This window comes from Hordeum vulgare, chromosome 2H, assembly GCF_904849725.1.
Source record: "Hordeum vulgare subsp. vulgare chromosome 2H, MorexV3_pseudomolecules_assembly, whole genome shotgun sequence".
Taxonomy (NCBI): domain Eukaryota; kingdom Viridiplantae; phylum Streptophyta; class Magnoliopsida; order Poales; family Poaceae; genus Hordeum; species Hordeum vulgare.
Window position 1 is genome coordinate 551,226,852 of NC_058519.1, and position 18,436 is coordinate 551,245,287.

General features: G+C 44.3%; 1 protein-coding gene across 1 annotated transcript; it reads left to right on the plus strand.

The window, feature by feature from the left end:
* The first annotated feature begins 11,784 nt into the window (after positions 1-11,784).
* On the plus strand, positions 11,785-12,756 carry LOC123430490 (nuclear transcription factor Y subunit B-11-like). Its single transcript, XM_045114357.1, has one exon. The coding sequence runs from the start codon at positions 11,861-11,863 to the stop codon at positions 12,608-12,610; it is 750 nt and encodes a 249-aa protein (XP_044970292.1). The 5' UTR covers positions 11,785-11,860; the 3' UTR covers positions 12,611-12,756.
* The last annotated feature ends 5,680 nt before the right edge of the window (positions 12,757-18,436 follow it).

Below are 18,436 nucleotides of genomic sequence, written 5' to 3' on the forward strand. Positions count from 1 at the left end.
AATGAGGTTCTGCTACTCATGTAATTGTCAGTTGTCTTGACATCTGCATGAGCCTCACTGCGGGTCTGCTGGGTCTCCGAGTGGATCTGTAGGATACACTCGAAGGCAATTGTGTACTTAGGCGATTCGTGATCGCGGCTAAGTCTTCGAGTGCGACTGTAAGGTCGTACACGGAGCGAGTTGTTACTCATGTAATTGTCAGTTGACTTGACATCTACATGAGACTCAATGAGGTTCTGCTACTCATGTAATTGTCTATTGTCTTGACATCTACATGAGCTACAATGAGGGTATGCTAAGCCTCCGAGTGGATCTGTCAGATACATTCGAAGGAAGCTTTAAATTTAGGCGATTCTTGATCGCAGACAAGTCCCCGAGTGCAACGTTTTAGTGCACACTCGGAGAAAGTTTGTACTTAGGAGATTCTTGATCGCAGCTAAGTCCCCAAGTGCGACGTTTTAGTGCACACTCGGAGAAAGTTTGTACTTAGGCGATTCTTGATCGTAGCTAAGTCCCCGAGTGCGACGTTAAGTGCACACTCGGAGAAGGTTTGTACTTAGGCGATTCTTGATCGCAGCTAAGTCCCTGAGTGCGACGTTTAGTGCACACTCGGAGAAAGTTTGTACTTAGGCGATTCTGGATCGCAGCTAAGTCCCCGAGTGCGACGTTTAGTGCACACTCACAGAAAGTTTGTACTTAGGTGATTGTTGATCGCAGCTAAGTCCCCGAGTGCGACGTTTAGTGCACACTCGGAGAAAGTTTGTACTTAGGCGATTCTGGATCGCAGCTAAGTCCCCGAGTGCGACGTTTAGTGCACACTCGAAGAAAGTTTGTACTTAGGTGATTGTTGATCGCAGCTAAGTCCCCGAGTGCGACGTTTAGTGCACACTCGGAGAAGGTTTGTACTTAGGCGATTCTGGATCGCAGCTAAGTCCCCGAGTGCGACGTTTAGTGCACACTCGGAGAAAGTTTGTACTTAGGCGATTCTGGATCGCAGCTAAGTTTTTTTTTGAGACCGGAGTCTGCGACCGCGGAAGAATTTTGAATCTGCAAAAACTCAATCTGCTTTGTATTGCTTCAACGATACTTGTTCTTTACATTGCTTCAGTCGACGGTCACGTGTAGAAGCGCTTCAGAAGATCTCTGTTCCATGCTCGCGGCTCGTTCGTTTCCCTGTCGAGGTTGTAGAGTCGATATGCTCCGTTGTTCAGCACCTTGAAGATGATGAAGGGTCCTTCCCAGGCGGGAGCCAACTTGTGAGGTCTCTGCTGATCCACTCGGAGCACCAGGTCGCCAGCTTGGAATGTACGACTCCTGACGTGTCGCGCATGAAAACGCCGCAGATCTTGTTGATAAATGGTTGAGCGAGTCAGTGCCATCTCACGCTCCTCCTCTAGAAGATCCACTCCGTCTTGCCTTGCTTGCTCTGCTTCAGCTTCGGAGAAGAGTTCAACTCGTGGAGCGTTGTGAAGCAAGTCACTCGGAAGGACTGCCTCTGCTCCGTAAACGAGGAAGAATGGGGATCGTCCTGTAGATCTGTTTGGGGTTGTGCGGAGACCCCAAAGCACCGAAGGCAGCTCGGTGACCCATGCGCCGGCGGCATGCCCCACTTCTCGCAGGAGTCGAGGCTTCAAACCTTGCAGAATAAGTCCATTCGCCCGCTCTGCTTGCCCGTTTGTTGTCGACTGCCACCAACAGATGTGTGAATCCCCCTTGGCCTGTCCTGAATGGACCGACTGTATCTAATCCCCATACTGCAAACGGCCAAACAAGAGGGATTGTCTTCAACGCTGATGTTGGTTTGTGGGACTTGTTAGAGTAGAACTGACAGCCTTCACATCGGTCGACCATATCTTTCGCCATTTCATTCACCTGCAGCCAAAAGAAGCCAGCTCTGAATTCTTTGGCGACGATTGCTCTTGAGGAGGCGTGATGACCACAGGTTCCCGAGTGAATTTCTTCCAGGATCAACTATCCCTCCTCAGGGAAGATGCATCATTGAAGGACGCCTGAAACGCTTTCTTTGTACAACTAGCCATCAATGACAGTGAACGACTTTGATCTGCGGATGATCTGTCTTGCTTGGACTTCGTCTTCTGGTAATTCTTGCCTCAAGATGTATGCAATAAATGGCACAGTCCAATCGGGGATGATAGCAAGAACCTCCATGATCAAATCAACCACAGCAGGGACTTTGACTTCAGTCGGATCTGTCGAGCTCTTTGGTTGTACTGGTTCCTCTGTGAAAGGATCCTCTTTAACTGAGGGAAGGTGAAGGTGCTCGAGGCAGACGTCACTCGGGACTAGTCTCTGAGTGGATCCGAGTTTTGCCAACTCATCAGCTGCTTGGTTTTTCAGTCGCGGAACATGGTGGAGTTCCAGACCTTCAAACTTTTTCTCGAGCTTCCTCACTGCATTGCAGTATGTGGTCATGGTGGGGTTCCTGATGTACCACTCCTTCATCACTTGATTGACTACCAAATCCGAATAGCCATAGACCATCAGGCGACGAACGCCGAGTGAGATGGCCATGCGCAGTCCATAAAGGAGAGCTTCATACTCTGCCTCGTTGTTCGAGGAATCAAAGTGTATCTGCAACACATACTTGAGTTTGTCACCCTTTGGCGATATGATCACAACGCCAGCGCCGGAGCCATTCAACATCTTGGACCCATCGAAGAACATTGTCCAATGAGCCGAGTAGATGTGGGTTGGTTGCTGTTGTTCTACCCATTCTGCTATGAAGTCAACCAGAGCTTGAGACTTTATAGATTTCTTGGCCTCGAACTTGATGTCGCAGTATAACATCTCCATTGCCCACTTCACCACTCGGCCTGATGCGTCCCGATTGTGTAGGATTTCCGACAACGGGGCATCAGAAACGACGGACACCGAGTGGTCTTGAAAATAATGAGCCACCTTCTTCGCAGTCATGTATATCCCGTAGATAAGTTTTTGATAATGGGGATACCTCTGCTTGGAAGGAGTCAGGACTTCGGAGACATAATACACTGGTCGCTGAACCTTGTATGCTTTGCCTTCTTCTTCCCGTTCGACTGTGAGAACAGTGCTGACAACTTGATTTGTAGCCGCAATGTACAGAAGAAGGGGTTCTTTACTGAGCGGAGCAGTAAGAACCGGCTGGGTGGAAAGTAGGACTTTGAGGTCGTCGAATGCGATTTGGGCTTCGTCTGTCCACTCGAAAGTATCTGACTTCTTCATGAGTCGGTACAGAGGAAGTGCCTTCTCGCCGAGTCGACTGATCAACCTGCTCAAAGCCGCTAGGCAACTTGTGAGTCTTTGAACATCGTGTATTATGACAGGCCGCTCCATTCGGACGATGGTTCCGATCTTTTCGGGGTTGCCATCGATTCCTCGTTCGGAAACGAAGAAACCGAGTAACTTTCCGCTGGGAACGCCGAATAAACACTTGGCTGGATTGAGCTTGATACGTACCTACGAAGGTTGGCGAATGTTTCTGCCAAGTCAGTCAGCAGGTCGGAACCTTTGCGTGACTTGACTACGATATCATCCATATACGCCTCCACATTCCGACCGATCTGGTCGAGGAGGCATTTTTGGATCATGCGCATAAAGGTTGCTTCTGCTACATCACTATGCCAGTAAGCTCGACACCAGGCCATGTGGCACTACACCGGGCCTGAGGACTCCACTCGGACTAACCCCACGGTGGGCGCCAACTCTCATGGGTATAAGTCTGGCAGTAGATGTGTAGGGTACGAAAGGATGAGCAGAGCCTTAGCTACGGCGAGGTTGTATGAGTTCAGGCCCCTCTATGGTGGAGGTAAAAGCCCTACGTCTCAGTGCTCTTGGGAGCTTGTTGCCGAGTGCAATATGGATTACAGTGAATTGCTAACCCCTGCACCAGTGGGGAAGGGCGGCTTATATAGAGTGCGCTACCCTTCACAACGGTTCGGTGCGCAGGGGGAGTAGTGGTGAATAACTGCATACGTTACAGGTAGCGTATGTCTTAAATGCTAATAAAGGTAAATGGAAACGTACGACCGTTACCCTCCACGGGGGTTACGATGTACAGAGTGGAATACAGTCGGTAAGCTCGATACGCTCCGAATGCTCATCTCCGACTGGATGATGGAGGAATCGTCACCGACTGGATGATGGGAAGTCCTTAATTTAGTCGGAACTGATTAAGGGCCTTGTCCTTTATGAACGGTAGTCCTTGGGTAGGCCCCACAGGGCAGGCCTATGACCCTACCCTAGGACTATAACCCCATCACTACCCCTACTACATCGCTGGGTGAGGACACCGCAAGATTGAACCCAAAACTAAGCACTTCTCGCATTGCAAGAATTACCAATATAGTTGGCCAAACCAAACAAATAATTCGAAGAGACTTGCAAAGATATGAAATCGTGCATATAAGAATTCAGAAGAGACTAAAATAATATTCATGGATAATCTGAACATAAACTCATAATTCATCGGATCTCGACAAACACACTGCAAAACAGTATTACATCGGATACATCTCCATGAATATCATGAAGAACATAGTATTAAGATGAAAGATAGAGAAGAAGCCATCTAGCCACTAGCTATGGACCCATAGGTCTGTGGTGAACTACTCACACATCATCAGAGGGGCAATGGAGTTGATGTAGATGCCCTCCGTGATCAATTCCCCCTCCGACAGATTACGGGAAAAGGCTCCCACATTGGATATCTCGGGAGCAAAGACTCCCGGCGGCGTAAAAGTATTTTTCGTAGATATTTTTGGCGATACGGGAATATTTGGGAATTTATAGGCCAAGAATTAGGGTTAGGAGACCTACAGGGGGGGCCACAAGCCAGGGGCGCGACCACACCCCAGGGCACGCCCTGCAGGCTTGTGGCCTCCCGGCAACTTCCTTGCTCCCTACTCCAAGCCTGTTACGTGTCTTCTAGTCCAGAAAAAATCTTTCCGGACATTTTATTCCGTTTGGACTCCGTTTAATACCTTATCTGCAATAATCAAAAACGTGGAAAAAAGAAAAACGGGTACTATGCTCTAGATTAATAGGTTAGTCCCAAAAATAATATAAAACAGCATATAAAACATCCAAAACAGATAATATAATAGCATGGAACAATCAAAATTATAGATACGTTGGGGACGTATCAGCATCCCCAAGCTTAATTCCTGCTCGTCCTGAAGTAGGTATATAATAAAAACAGAATTTTTGATGTGGAATGCTACCTAACATATTTATCCATGTAATATTCTCTATTGTGGCATGAACATTCATATCCATATGTCTCAAAACAAAAGTATATATTGACATAAAAACAATAGTACTTCAAGCATACTAATAAGGTAATCGCTTCCTTTTGAAATAGCTTCGTCCTAGAAAGCTACCCCTACACAATCATATGGTCTGGCTATGCTCCATCTTCACCACACAAAGTATCTAAATCATGCACAAACCCGATGAAAATCAAGCAATTGTTTCACACTTTTTAACACTATAGGTGAAAATCATGCACAAACCTTTTCAACTCTCACGAATACATGAGCATGAGCCATGGATATAGGACTATAGGCGAAAAAGAATGTGGTGGAGGTTGCAAAAGAAAGAGGATAATATAGTCTCACATCAACTAGGCATATCGACGGGCTATAGAGATGCCCATCAGTAGATATTAATGTGAGTGAGTAGGGATTTCCATGCAACAAATGCACTAGAGCTATAAGTGTATGAAAGCTCAAAAAGAAAGCTAAGTGGTCGTGCAAAAGATGTAATTCCACTAGTTATATGAAAGTGACAAGGTAGGAGACTCTCTATGAAGAACATGGTGCTACTTTGAAGCACAAGTGTGGGAAAAGATAGTAGCATTATCCCTTCTCTCTTTCTTTCATTTTTTTCCTTTTTTCTTTTTATTATTTTTTTCTATTTTTTGGTGGGCTTCTTTGGCCTCTTTTATTTTTTATGGGCTTCGGTGGCCTCTTTTATTTTATTTCAAATCCGGATACTCATCCCAACTTGTGAGGGAATCATAGCTTCCATCATCGTTTTCTCATAATGCAAATCATCACACTTTTATTTACTTACAAGTCGATAGCTAGAACAAACTGAGACTCTAAAAGCAATATGGAAGTGATGGTGCATGTCATAAAAATGGGACGGTGGTGTTGCATGGCAATATATCTCGGAATGGCTATGAAAATGCTATAATAGGTAAGTATGGTGGTTGTTTTGAGGAAAATATATGGTGGTTGTTTTGAGGAAGGTGGGTTTAATGTACCGGCGAAAGTTGCACGGTAATAGAGAGGCTAGGAAAGGTGGAAGAGTGAGATAGCGTATAATCCATGAATTCAACATTAGTCATAAAGAACTCAAATACTTATTGCAAAAGCCTATTAGTTATCGAAGCAAAGTATTAGACGCATGCTCCTAGGGGAAGGGTTGGTAGGAGTTAACCATCGCGGGATCTCGACCTTCACACAAAGGTTGACAATCATTAAACAAGTCATGCTCCGACTTCATCACATAACGGTTCACCATATGTGCATGCTACGGGAATCACAAGCTTCAACACAAGTATTTTTTCTAATTCACAATTACTTACTAGCATGATTCTCATATTACAATCTTCACATCTCAAAACTATGTGCAAGGAATCAAACTTCTCATCATATTCAATGCACTTAATATGGAAGTTTTTATTATATCCCTCTTGGATGCCCATTATATTAGGACTAAATTCATAACCTAAACTAATTACCATGTTGTTTAAATAACTCTCAAAATAATACAGGAGAGGTACCAGAGTTTAATAATTCCACAACACCGCCGTGCTCTAAAAGGTATAAGTGAAGTACTAGAGCAACATTGCCTAGCTCAAAAGATATAAGTGAAGCATAAAGAGTATTCTAATAAATTCATGATTCAGTGTCTCTCTATCTATAAAAAGATGTGTGCATCAAGGATGATTGTGGCAAACTAAAAATTAAAGACTCATATCATACAAGATGCTTCAAGAAAAACACATATCATGTGGTGAATAAAAATATAGCCTCAAGTAAATTTACTGATGGATTGAAGACGAAAGAGGGGATGCCTTCCAGGGCATACCCAAGCTTAGGCTATTTGGTATCCTTGAATATGACTTGGGTGCCATGGGCATCCCCAAGCTTAGTATTTTTCCACTCTTTATTCCATAGTCCATCAAATCTTTACCCAAAACATGAAAACTTCACAACACAAAACTCAACAGAAAACTCATGAGATCCATTAGTATAAGAAAAATAAATCACCACTTTAGGTACTGTTGTGAACTCATTATTTATTTATATTGATTAAATATTTACTTTATTCCAACTTCTCCATGATTTATACCCCCTGATACAACCCATAGATTCATCAAAATAAGCAAACAACACAAGGAAAACACAATCTGTCAAAAATTCAAAAATTCTGATACAACACAGTCTGTAGCAATCTGTTTACTTTGAATACTTATGTAACTCCAAAAATTCTGAAAAAATAAGACAATCTGGGAAATTTGTAAACCAATATTCCCTCCGTCCCAAAATAAGTGTCTCAACTTTATACTAGCTCTAGTACAAAGTTGTACTAAGCTTAAGACAGTTATTTTGGGACGGAGGGAGTATTTGGTATACAATTCAGATCAAAATCACGTTCTAGTGAATTTATAAAATTCCTGGACTCAGAGCGAAAGTTTCTGATTTTCAGTAAAATCAACTTGCAAACACCATAGACTATCCCAAAGGTTTTACTTGGCTCAAACACTAATTAAAAAAGAAAACACAATTATTACAGAGGTAATAATATGTGAAGCACTCAAAAACAGAAACAAAAGCAAAAGCAAAACAAATAAAGTTGGGTTGCCTCCCAATAAGCGCCATTGTTTAATGCCCCTAGCTAGGCATAATGTAATAGATCTAGGTATTATCATCTTTGGTATGCAATTTATCAACCATATCTTCGAATACTCTTGTTGGAAAATCTTTTATTTCTTATCTTTTCTTTCTAAAAGGGTAACCTGCTCACAAGAGCGACTTTGCTTAGTAACTTTGGCATTCATACACGCGTAATCAGGATCATCACCATAGATATCATTATACATAAAATGTGTATCTTATTTCTAATAGGTTCCCTGATTTTTTATTCAAATAAATCATCATTTAGTCTAGTATAAATACCCCTAGAAATCCAATCAAATTCATCATAGGTTACAAGGTAAATAGTTTGAGTAATCTCGGAATAGGGGATTCTTCTTATAAGATTACGATAAGATTGATAACCCCTAGCCTCAAAACTACGCAAGGTTTCTTTATAATATAGGATTTCTTTGATTGGAGTGTGTTCAATATCCTTTTTATAGAAGGCATAAAATTTCATAGCTTCTTCTATGATGAAATCAAATTCATGTGTAAGGATGATAGTAGCGATCTTTTTAGCCTTAGGATGATTGATTTTAGGGAGTTCATAAAACACCTTTTGCAAAGCGGGATGAATGTGCACAAATGTTCTCTCAATTTTTCGATAAGCATAATAATAGCATCTACATAACAATTTCTGCTAAGAAGAATAGATATTTTATTCATAGGCATTACTCCCGTACAATCAAAAAACTCTTGAATAACGCTTTTCCCAATAATATTTCCGTCTCCAACTTGAAAAGTTTTAACTATGTAATTAGGAAGAGGTTCAATTTCATAGCCTAAAGAGCAAGATCAAAATTTCTCCCCAAGATTGGCACTAGCAACCACACTAGATTCAGACATGATGGCAACGAATAGATCTAGCACACAAGCAAGCAAACAAAAAGCCAAACGGAAAAAGGGCGAATAAAAAGGCAAATATTTTGGTATTTTCTGAAAATAGTTTTAGAAGTGGGGGAGAGGAAAACGAGAGGCAAATGGCAAATAAAGTATATGCAGGATATGAGTTTGTGATGGGTACTTGGTAAGCGTGATCTTGCTATGTATCCTCCCCGGCAACGGCGCCAGAAATCCTTCTTGCTACCTCTTGAGCTTGCCTTGGTTTTTGCTTGAAGAGGAAAGGGTGATGCAGCAAAGTAGATAAGTATTTCCCTCAGTTTGTTGAGAACCAAGATATCAATCCAGTAGGAGCAACTAGCAAGGCTCCAATAGTAGTACCTACACAAATAATCAAACACTTGCACCCAACGCTATAAAGGGGTTGTCAATTCCTTCAGAGTTATTTGCAAGGATGAGATCTGATAGAGATAGGTATAAAATAGTGATAGATCTGAAAGTAAAACAAAACTAATTAATTTGCAGCAAGGTATTTTGTTTATTTTTGGTTTATAGATCTGAAAATATTATGGAAAATAGACCCGGGGGCCATAGTTTTAGTAGAGGCTTATCTCATGTAGGCAAATAATACGGTGGGTGAACAAACTACTGTCAAGCAATTGATAGAAATGCAAATAATTATGAAGATATCCAAGGCAATGATTAGGTATATAGGCATCATGCCCGTATCAAGTAGACCAAAACGATTCTGCATCTACTACTATTACTCCACACATCGACCAACTCCTGCCTGCATCTAGAGTTTTAAGTTCATGAAGAACAGAGTAATTCATTAAGTAAGATGACATGACGTAAAGGGATAAACTCAAGCAATATGATGAAAACCCCATCTTTTTATCCTTGATGGCAACAATACAATACGTGCCTCGCTACCCCTACTATGTCACTGGGTGAGGACACCACAAGATTGAACCCAAAACTAAGCACTTCTCCCATTGCAAGAATTACCAATCTAGTTGGCCAAACCAAACAAATAATTAGAAGAGACTTGCAAAGTTATGAAATCATGCATATAAGAATTCAGAAGAGACTCAAATAATATTCATGGATAATCTGAACATAAACTCATAATTCATCGGATCTCCACAAACACACCGCAAAAGAGTATTACATCGGATAAAAATCCATGAAGATCATGAAGAACATGGTATTGAAGATCAAAGAGAGAGAAGAAGCCATCTAGCTACTAGCTATGGACCCGTAGGTTTGTGGTGAACTACTCACACATCATCGGAGGGGCAATGGAGTTCATGTAGATGCCCTTCATGATTAATTCCCTCTCCGGCAGATTGCCGGAAAAGGCTCCTAGTTGGATCTCTTGGGAACAGAGGCTCCCGGCGGTGTAAAAGTATTTTTCGTGTCTCTTTCTGGCGATACGGGGATATTTGGGAATTCATAGGCCAAGAATTAGAGTTAGGAGACCTGGAGGGGCCCCACAAGCCAGGGGCGCGGCCACCCCCAAGGCCCGCCCTGCAGGCTCGTGGCCTCTCGGCAACTTCCTTGTCCCCTACACCAAGCCTGTTGCATGTCTTGTGGTCCAGAAAAAATATTTCCGAACATTTTATTCCGTTTGGACTCCGTTTAATATTCCTTATATGCAATATTCAAAAACGTGGAAAAAACAGAAACTCGCACTAGACTTGAGGGGGGGTCAGATTCCCATCGTCAATCTATTTATTAATCAAACTGACAAGGCCATCCGGCACGAAGATAAAGAGGTACGGACTCAACGGGTCTCCTTGTCGGAGTCCTCTCTCAGGGGAGAACGGAGCTAAGAGCTCTCCGTTACATATAACTGAGTATCTCACTGAGCTGACACATTGCGTCACCCAATCTATCCATTTATGATTAAAACCGGTTTTCAGTAAGACCCCTTCCAAGAAGGCCCAATCCACCCTATCATAAGCCTTAGCCAAGTCCAGTTTGTACGGTCTATGTGTGTTATGTTTGTTCTTGGAATGCTGAATCTCGTGAAAACATTCAAATGCAATGGTGGCATTGTCGGTGATCATGCGCCCCGGAATAAACGCACTCTGAGTCTTAGAAATGATCTCATCCAAAAACGGCCGCAATTTGTTAACCATGCATTTTGAAATCACTTTGTATATTACATTGCATAAGCTGATGGGACGGTATGCATCTTGGCTCAAGGGGAGAGGAACACCGACCTATGAGAGGCCTTAAGCCCTCTTCCCCTAAAAGACCAGTGTGATAGGATGACTCCCGCCTTATAAGTCGTGTTATGCCTTCTCTCATAACCAGTATGGAACTAAACCCAACCTAATCCATCGCGGTACTAATTCGTCTGTAGCAGTAAAGGAGATTACTTGTTTATCCCTATTGGAAGAAAAAGGATTACTTGTTTATCCCGATAGAATAAAATATAACATACATTATTCCTGTTCAGACACCGTCTCTAATTAAGTGTTTAGATTTCTTTTTGTATGTGTGAAGCCAAAGCACGAGAGGAGGGATCCCCTCTTTTTAGGTAAAAAAAGGTTGCCCTCATCGGTTCCACTAATGTGATATATGCCTTGCCATTGGCCTAGGAACCTCAACTCTTCGTTGATACCATTTCCTGAGGTGACATGGCCGGTGGCACAACCTCATATGAACTATGTAATGGAATATTTTTTGGGATGCCATTGCACTAGCTGCATGATTTTCTGGCTGATCTTCTTGTCTGTTTATGACTATGGTTCAGCTATGGGGATATATGGCTCGTTGATAAGGCCGCACAAATCTCAAAGCAACGTGTTATGCAAGGAAATGCAGCTGGTCTTGTGTGGAGAGAAATAAGGTACCTGATGCCATATTGCCATTGACAAAGTCTAGCTCATATAATCATACTGATATTTTTGTGTGTGTGTGTGTTAGCTAAAGCCAGAATTGCTTCCGTCCGCATCGATGCCGTCCCCGCACTCGCATCTCTCGATCTTTAAAAGAAGATCACCCCGCTCGATACCTCCTCAACTCCTCCTCGCACTCACCTAGTACCAGTACTACTACTGCTGCTGTTACTAGCTAGCGTGGACATGAAGAGCAGGAAGAGCTACGGGCAGCAGCAGAGCCACCTGCTGAGCCCGGTGGGCAGCCCGTCTTCGGACAACGGCGGGGGCGACTCGCCGGCCAAGGAGCAGGACCGGTTCCTCCCGATCGCCAACGTTAGCCGCATCATGAAGCGCTCCCTCCCGGCGAACGCCAAGATCTCCAAGGAGGCCAAGGAGACGGTGCAGGAGTGCGTGTCCGAGTTCATCAGCTTCGTCACCGGCGAGGCCTCCGACAAGTGCCAGCGGGAGAAGCGCAAGACCATCAACGGCGACGACCTGCTCTGGGCCATGACCACGCTCGGGTTCGAGGTCTACGTCGCGCCGCTCAAGGCCTACCTCAACCGCTACCGCGAGGTCGAGGGCGAGAAGGCCGCCGTGGTCGGCGGCTCGCGGCACGGCGACGACGACGCGCATTCCTCCCTCTCTGCCGGTGCCGATGCCCTGGCGCCGCCGTACCCGCACGGGGCTGGCGACCGCGGCGTCCAGGACGGCGACGTGGGCGGCCACGACGCGCACGTCGGGCTCATGATGGGCGCCAACGTGGGGTTCAGCCCCGGGACCGGGACAACGTTCTACGCGGCGCAGGGCGCGGCGCATGGACGGAGGGCGTACGGCGGCGGGGAGGGTGCGAGGGGGATTGATTTCGAGGGAGCCTTCGGTGGCGACCGCGGGAAGAACGGCGTCGGGGGAGAAAGGGAGTTCGCTGGCCACCTCCACGGCGCCGTGCAATGGTGAAGGCGTAACATCAGATCGACTTTGGCGGCACAGTATTCTCGACGGGAGCATACAAGTTAATCTGCCTTCTGATTAATGCTATACTACTCTTCTTAATCACCAACATACAGACTATACAATCTCTCAGCATGATTCCTTTCTTCACACGAAATGTTGTACGAGCGGTTCCAGTTATTATCTTTTTTTACACTTTATTGAATGAAATATTCGAGCGATGTGCCCACGAGTGTGACAAATGGCACAATCCAGTTTATTCTACAATCAGATCTCCGGTTAACAAAATTAATTAATCAGCCGTAGCAATCAATCAAAACTATTCAAACCTCCAAAGGACAGCGCGTACTAGCATACTATCATTTTCCTAATACAAAGCCTGCAACTGAAACAAGTAACTTTTAATCAGACCTTAAGCTCCCTTTATGGTTAATCTAATCAATGAAGAGTATCCAAGTTGTCCTCACATATTTTCTGTTATTGTGCGATGTGATGGCGCGAATATTTGAACCCGGAAAAGCGTAAGAAGTAGAAGAAAAAGTTTCTGTGAGAGAGCAAGGGATAAGAGTGGCACCTCTCTCACAATGACCCTTTGCGCTTTGTCCTGCCCTTTAGAAATGCACAAGATACTATATTCGATCAAAGATATTTTTTGGGAGTACATGGTATGTGTATATCTTCTTCTCTTTTTTGAGTTGGGGTATGTATCTTCGGATAGTAGTTTCAAGTCCTTTTCGAAGGAAAAAAATTATGTAGTCCTCCCTCTGCTCTCCATGTATTGCACATTGGCTTCGCGCAGCTCCACTAATTAGTTAAGGCAATGTAAGGTACAACATTCTGAAATATATCACACCTTCATGGTGACAGCTAGGGTTTATAAATGGCTTCTATGGTGTTCTCGCTTTCTGCGGCGCTTCTTGATCCACCCCCCCCCCCTCCTCCCCCCTCACGAATTAGCCCCGATCCCCTTTACAAAGTGTAATCAGATGATTGTCGCGATACTCTTGGCGGCTGGTACGAGCGGCCATGGTCGCACCACATGCCAGCGGTCACTCTGTTACCACTGCACCATGCACCAGAATTCCCTACAGTTGTGTGTTGGGAAAAGGTCATTATTGCCGACCCACAATTGGACATGAAAATTTCTAACAGACTGTGGGTCGGGAAAACTATTTACGGTGACCCACTATCGGTCGGCAATGATAAAATATATACCGTCCAAGTATCGGTCGGGAATTCCATTATGGCCCACGAACCGTCGGTCGGCAAATAACCCCGACCAACAGTTAGACGCTAAATGGGCCTTGCGTGCGAACGTCAAAATTTAAGCGTCAATATCTGGCCCAACCCGCGAGATGTTTTTTCCTCGAATCCCCCGGCCAAATCTCTAAAATCTTTCCCCACACACGCCGCCCCATAGCCAAATCCACCACCGCCCCATGCCTCACACCGATCGTTGCTCACGCCGCCCAACCACCGCCCCACGCCTCACGCCGGGCGTTGTCGAGGCCGCCCAACCGCCACCCCACGCCGCCCTGCCTTTGTTGTGTTGGCCGTGTTGCCCCGCCCTCTGTTGCGTCGCCTCGCACCTGCGCCTCTGCCTCTGGTACGCCGCCCCTCGCCGTCGTGCGCCTCCCCGCGTCGTCTTGCCGTCATAGGCCGCCTTGTCCTGCGCCGCCCCGTCCTACCGTCTTGCGCCACCCCGCGTCGTCCTGAACAACCCCGCTTGAGGTACATCATTGAATGCAAGAAGGATGCAATGAAAAGATGTGGAAATAGTTCTTTACTTGGGGAGAATTGGAACAGTTATGCGACTAGCAGTTTCCATATCATGCCCTCTTTGTAAAGCCAACATCAATTCCATTTGGTCCATTCGTTCATGCATTTCTAGCACATGCTCCTCTAGCATGCTAACACGATTTTCAGCTACTCGACGCCCTTCCATTGCAACTAGAACTCTTGTGCTCATTTTACCCCGTGTACCCGGTGTGCCCAAATCTTGAGGCATTGGCTTAGACTTAACACACGGACACGACCCCTTGGCTCCTTAATTCCACATACACGTGCAAACAGATCACCTTTTTTAATGCTTTTTTCCTTCCATTCAGGGTGTGTTTCAGCTTTCTCTATGAGGTCTTTCTGCAAAATAACATTCACTTTCTATGTTAATTCTACTTATACAATTTCTGAGTATTCTACTTGTACAATTTCTGAGCATGGCAAAAGAGACTTACAATTGTTGTTGCTGCCTGAGGCACATAACTACCTTTCCTATCCCCTTTCTTGCATGTATGTGTTTCGATATAAACTTGATCTCTTCGAGGCTCATGCCCAAGTTTGACAACCTGCAATCATTTATTTATGCATTAGAAACAAAGACCCGTGCTGCCATTTTTAATGGGGGTAACCATTTTTACCATTTCATCGGCAACACGGGCATGACTCTTGCTGCCAGATGTATGAGGCACTGCATTGGCACGATTCCTCTTTGCGATAGTACTGCGAGACTACAAGAAGAAAGGAAAGCAGATTTATGATGAGTAGCCATGTTGACAGAGTGCTGCATGTATACTATGAGTTTGATTCAGCGGGATGGCTTACTTCAAATACCGATGATCTCCAGTAAGTAATAAGGGTCTTCCAATCAGCTTCACTAATTCTTCTATCACGTCTTTTCATAAGTTGTGCATCAGTGAGTGCAGCATCAAACTTGTGCCTCTTCAAATCTGACTTCCAATCCTTCCATTTTATGTGTGAAGTGATGATAACAAAGCTCAAAGCGGATGAATCCAGATCACAAAATGCCTATTAAAAAGAGAGAAACCAGGAAACTCAGTTAGACAAGAATTGAAAGAGTACGCGTGTACGTTAATCAAACTATGCCCATTTATACCTTCAAGGTCTCCCACACCAACAACTTCTTTTCTACATCAACATCTCGCCAATCTAACTCTGCAGGTGGTATATGCTTCCTCACCAAAGTACCAATGAAATTGGTAAATTCAGTGGCATCTGGCCCAACAGGCTCGCCATTCCCATTAAGTGGAATATGGATTTTGGGTTGATTGAACCTAGCATATATGTTAGCCTTTCGAGTAATTTTTCGTCCACCTTTCTTTTGACTACCTTCATCATCAAGCTCACAAGTAATCTCTTCATGCAAGAAAATTAACATAGTCATACAACAATTCTAGCAAGTGACATTAGGATACAATATGAGCAACTATACTACAGTACCTTTCGAAGGCTGATGCTCAGGATCTACATGATCTTGATCTTTTGATACCCTAGACCTCAAAACACGCCCTTCATCCGCGCTTACACGTGCGCTGGAGGATGCCTGCATAGATATATAGTTAGTGTTGAAAGCTACATTTGCTTTCTTCAGGTAGAAAAAGAATCTGGTGGAAATTCACCTTTCTTTTCTTTTTGGAGGATTGGTTTGCCTCCATATTTGCGTGCATAGAAGCTTTTGTTGCTCGTACCGCTGCTAGTCGTTTATCATTTTCTTCAAAGTTCTTACTTCTCTGTAGCTCATACTCTACCGCTTTAAGTTGATCCACCGTGACCCCACCATCTTTAGTTTTTCCGTTTGCTTCCATCCAACTTCTATCCATGGTAGGTTAGCTTCACACTTGGTTACTACCAAAGCAACACTAAATCCCGAATGGATAATATCAGAACTAGAGAATGCAACGAATTACTTAAGTACAATAAGTAAAGTGGTTTAAAAAGGAATGAAGAATCATGGAACAAATTCAATGGTTGTACACATAGTAAAAATAGATACCATCATAACTAAAAAAGATCAAAGATGTGGTTGACTCACCAAGTAGTGAAGTACACATAGTAAAAATAGATACCACCATAACTAAAATCAGTGCCAAACTTCAATTCTTGCTCAAGCCCTATATTGGCTGGGAGATGCTAGGAATACACTCAGATAACATCAAGAAATCTTATACTAAAAGAAAACAAAAATGGACACTCCACACACTGTATGCACTAAGGTGGCGTAGCAAAAAATATGATTCAATTTCTCTTCTTGTGCTCAATGTTACTAACAACTCTCCTATGTGCTACCTGCATGAAAACAAGAGAGATGAACAAATGTTTTACTTGGCTACTTGGCTGCTACACAATCTTTTGACCTGTTACAAGATCTTGATGCTACACTCAGGAAAATTCACGCAAAAATAAATTCACTCATTGGTAGCAAGAATCCTAATAACCAACACAGTTAAACACTATAAAAATCAATGCCAAACATAAGGATGCATCTCTACATATTCATGGCATCCACACACATGGAGGGCCTCTGGACTTCAGTGGGGCAGAGGAACTCACTTGAATGGATGTAGTAAGCACGTCAATGGATGATCTCTTGAAGATTATTTCCCACCATGTAGACTCCTGAAGAAAAAATTGCATAAGAATCGAAGCCTAAGCAATCCACCAAGATATTAAGCTCACCAATTTCATAAATAATATATGTTTGTTAGTCACTAACTCCTAACCTATCTGCCATTTCAGATATTCACATAATTTCTGAATCAAAGAGCCACACTAAAAGCACTCCATCAACAAATCATATACTAAAAGAAAAATAAACAGTGCACTAACGTGGTGGTCGATTCACTGGCAAATATTCTGCTAGGTACAATCAAATACCACAAGCTGGTTGCGAAGTACCAAATATTATGCTACTATTATTTCTTCTTCTGCTCAATGGTGCAAGCAGTGGTTCTCTGTGCTACCTGGACAGAAACAAGAGAGTTTAAGTCAGGTATGTTCAGAGAGATGAATATCCACACTATCGGAGGTCTTCCCATCCCAGCCACATGTGTTCTACAGAAGATCTCTCATGCTTCTCATTCCCCACTGCTGAGCTCCATCTTCTTCGCCACCGGAGCTCTCCATTCAACGCAGCACACTATCACTGCATGCATCTAAGAGAGAGCGAGATAGAGAGATTGATGTACCTCAAGCGGGGTGGTTCAGGATGGCGCGGGGTGGCGCAGGACGGTAGGACGGGCGGCACAGGACGGCAGGACGGCCCGGGGAGGCGCACGACGGCGAGGGGCGACGTAGCAGAGGCAGAGGCGTAGGTGTGAGGCAACGCAGCAGAGGGCGGGACAACACGGACAACACAGCAAAGGCAGGGCGGCGTGGGGCGGCCTCAACAACGGCCGGTTTGAGGCATGGGGCGGCGGTTGGGCGGCGTCGGCAACGACCGGCGTGAGGCGTGGGGCGGCGGTGGATTTGGCTATGGGGCGGCATGTGTGTGGAGAGATTTTAGGGATTTGGGTGTGGGGGATTTGAGGAAAAAACTTCTGGCGGATTCGGCCACATATTGGCGCTAAAATTTCGACGTTCGCGCGCAAGGCCCATTTAGCGTCTAACTGTTGGTCGGTGTTATTTGCCGACCGACGGTCCATGAGCCATAATGAAATTCCCGACCGATACTTGGACGGTATATATTTTATCATTGCCGACCGACAGTGGGTCACCGTAAATAGTTTTCCCGACGCACAGTCTGTTAGAAATTTTCATGTCCAATTGTGGGTCGGCAATAATGACCTTTTCCCAACACACAGTTGTAGGGAATTCTGGTGCATGGTGTAGTGTTTGGTATTTCCTTGTATATTACAATTTTATTGCTTCTTTTGGTCCATTTCCCGTGGAAACATATTTAACAAAAGATTTTGCTGTTTCTTCCATTCATTAGTCATCAGCATCAATATCGAAAGTGACTCTTTCAGAAGTTTCCGGATTATCCGGTTTAAACAATGGTGGAACGAGTGCAAAAATATCACTCGTCATCACGTGCAT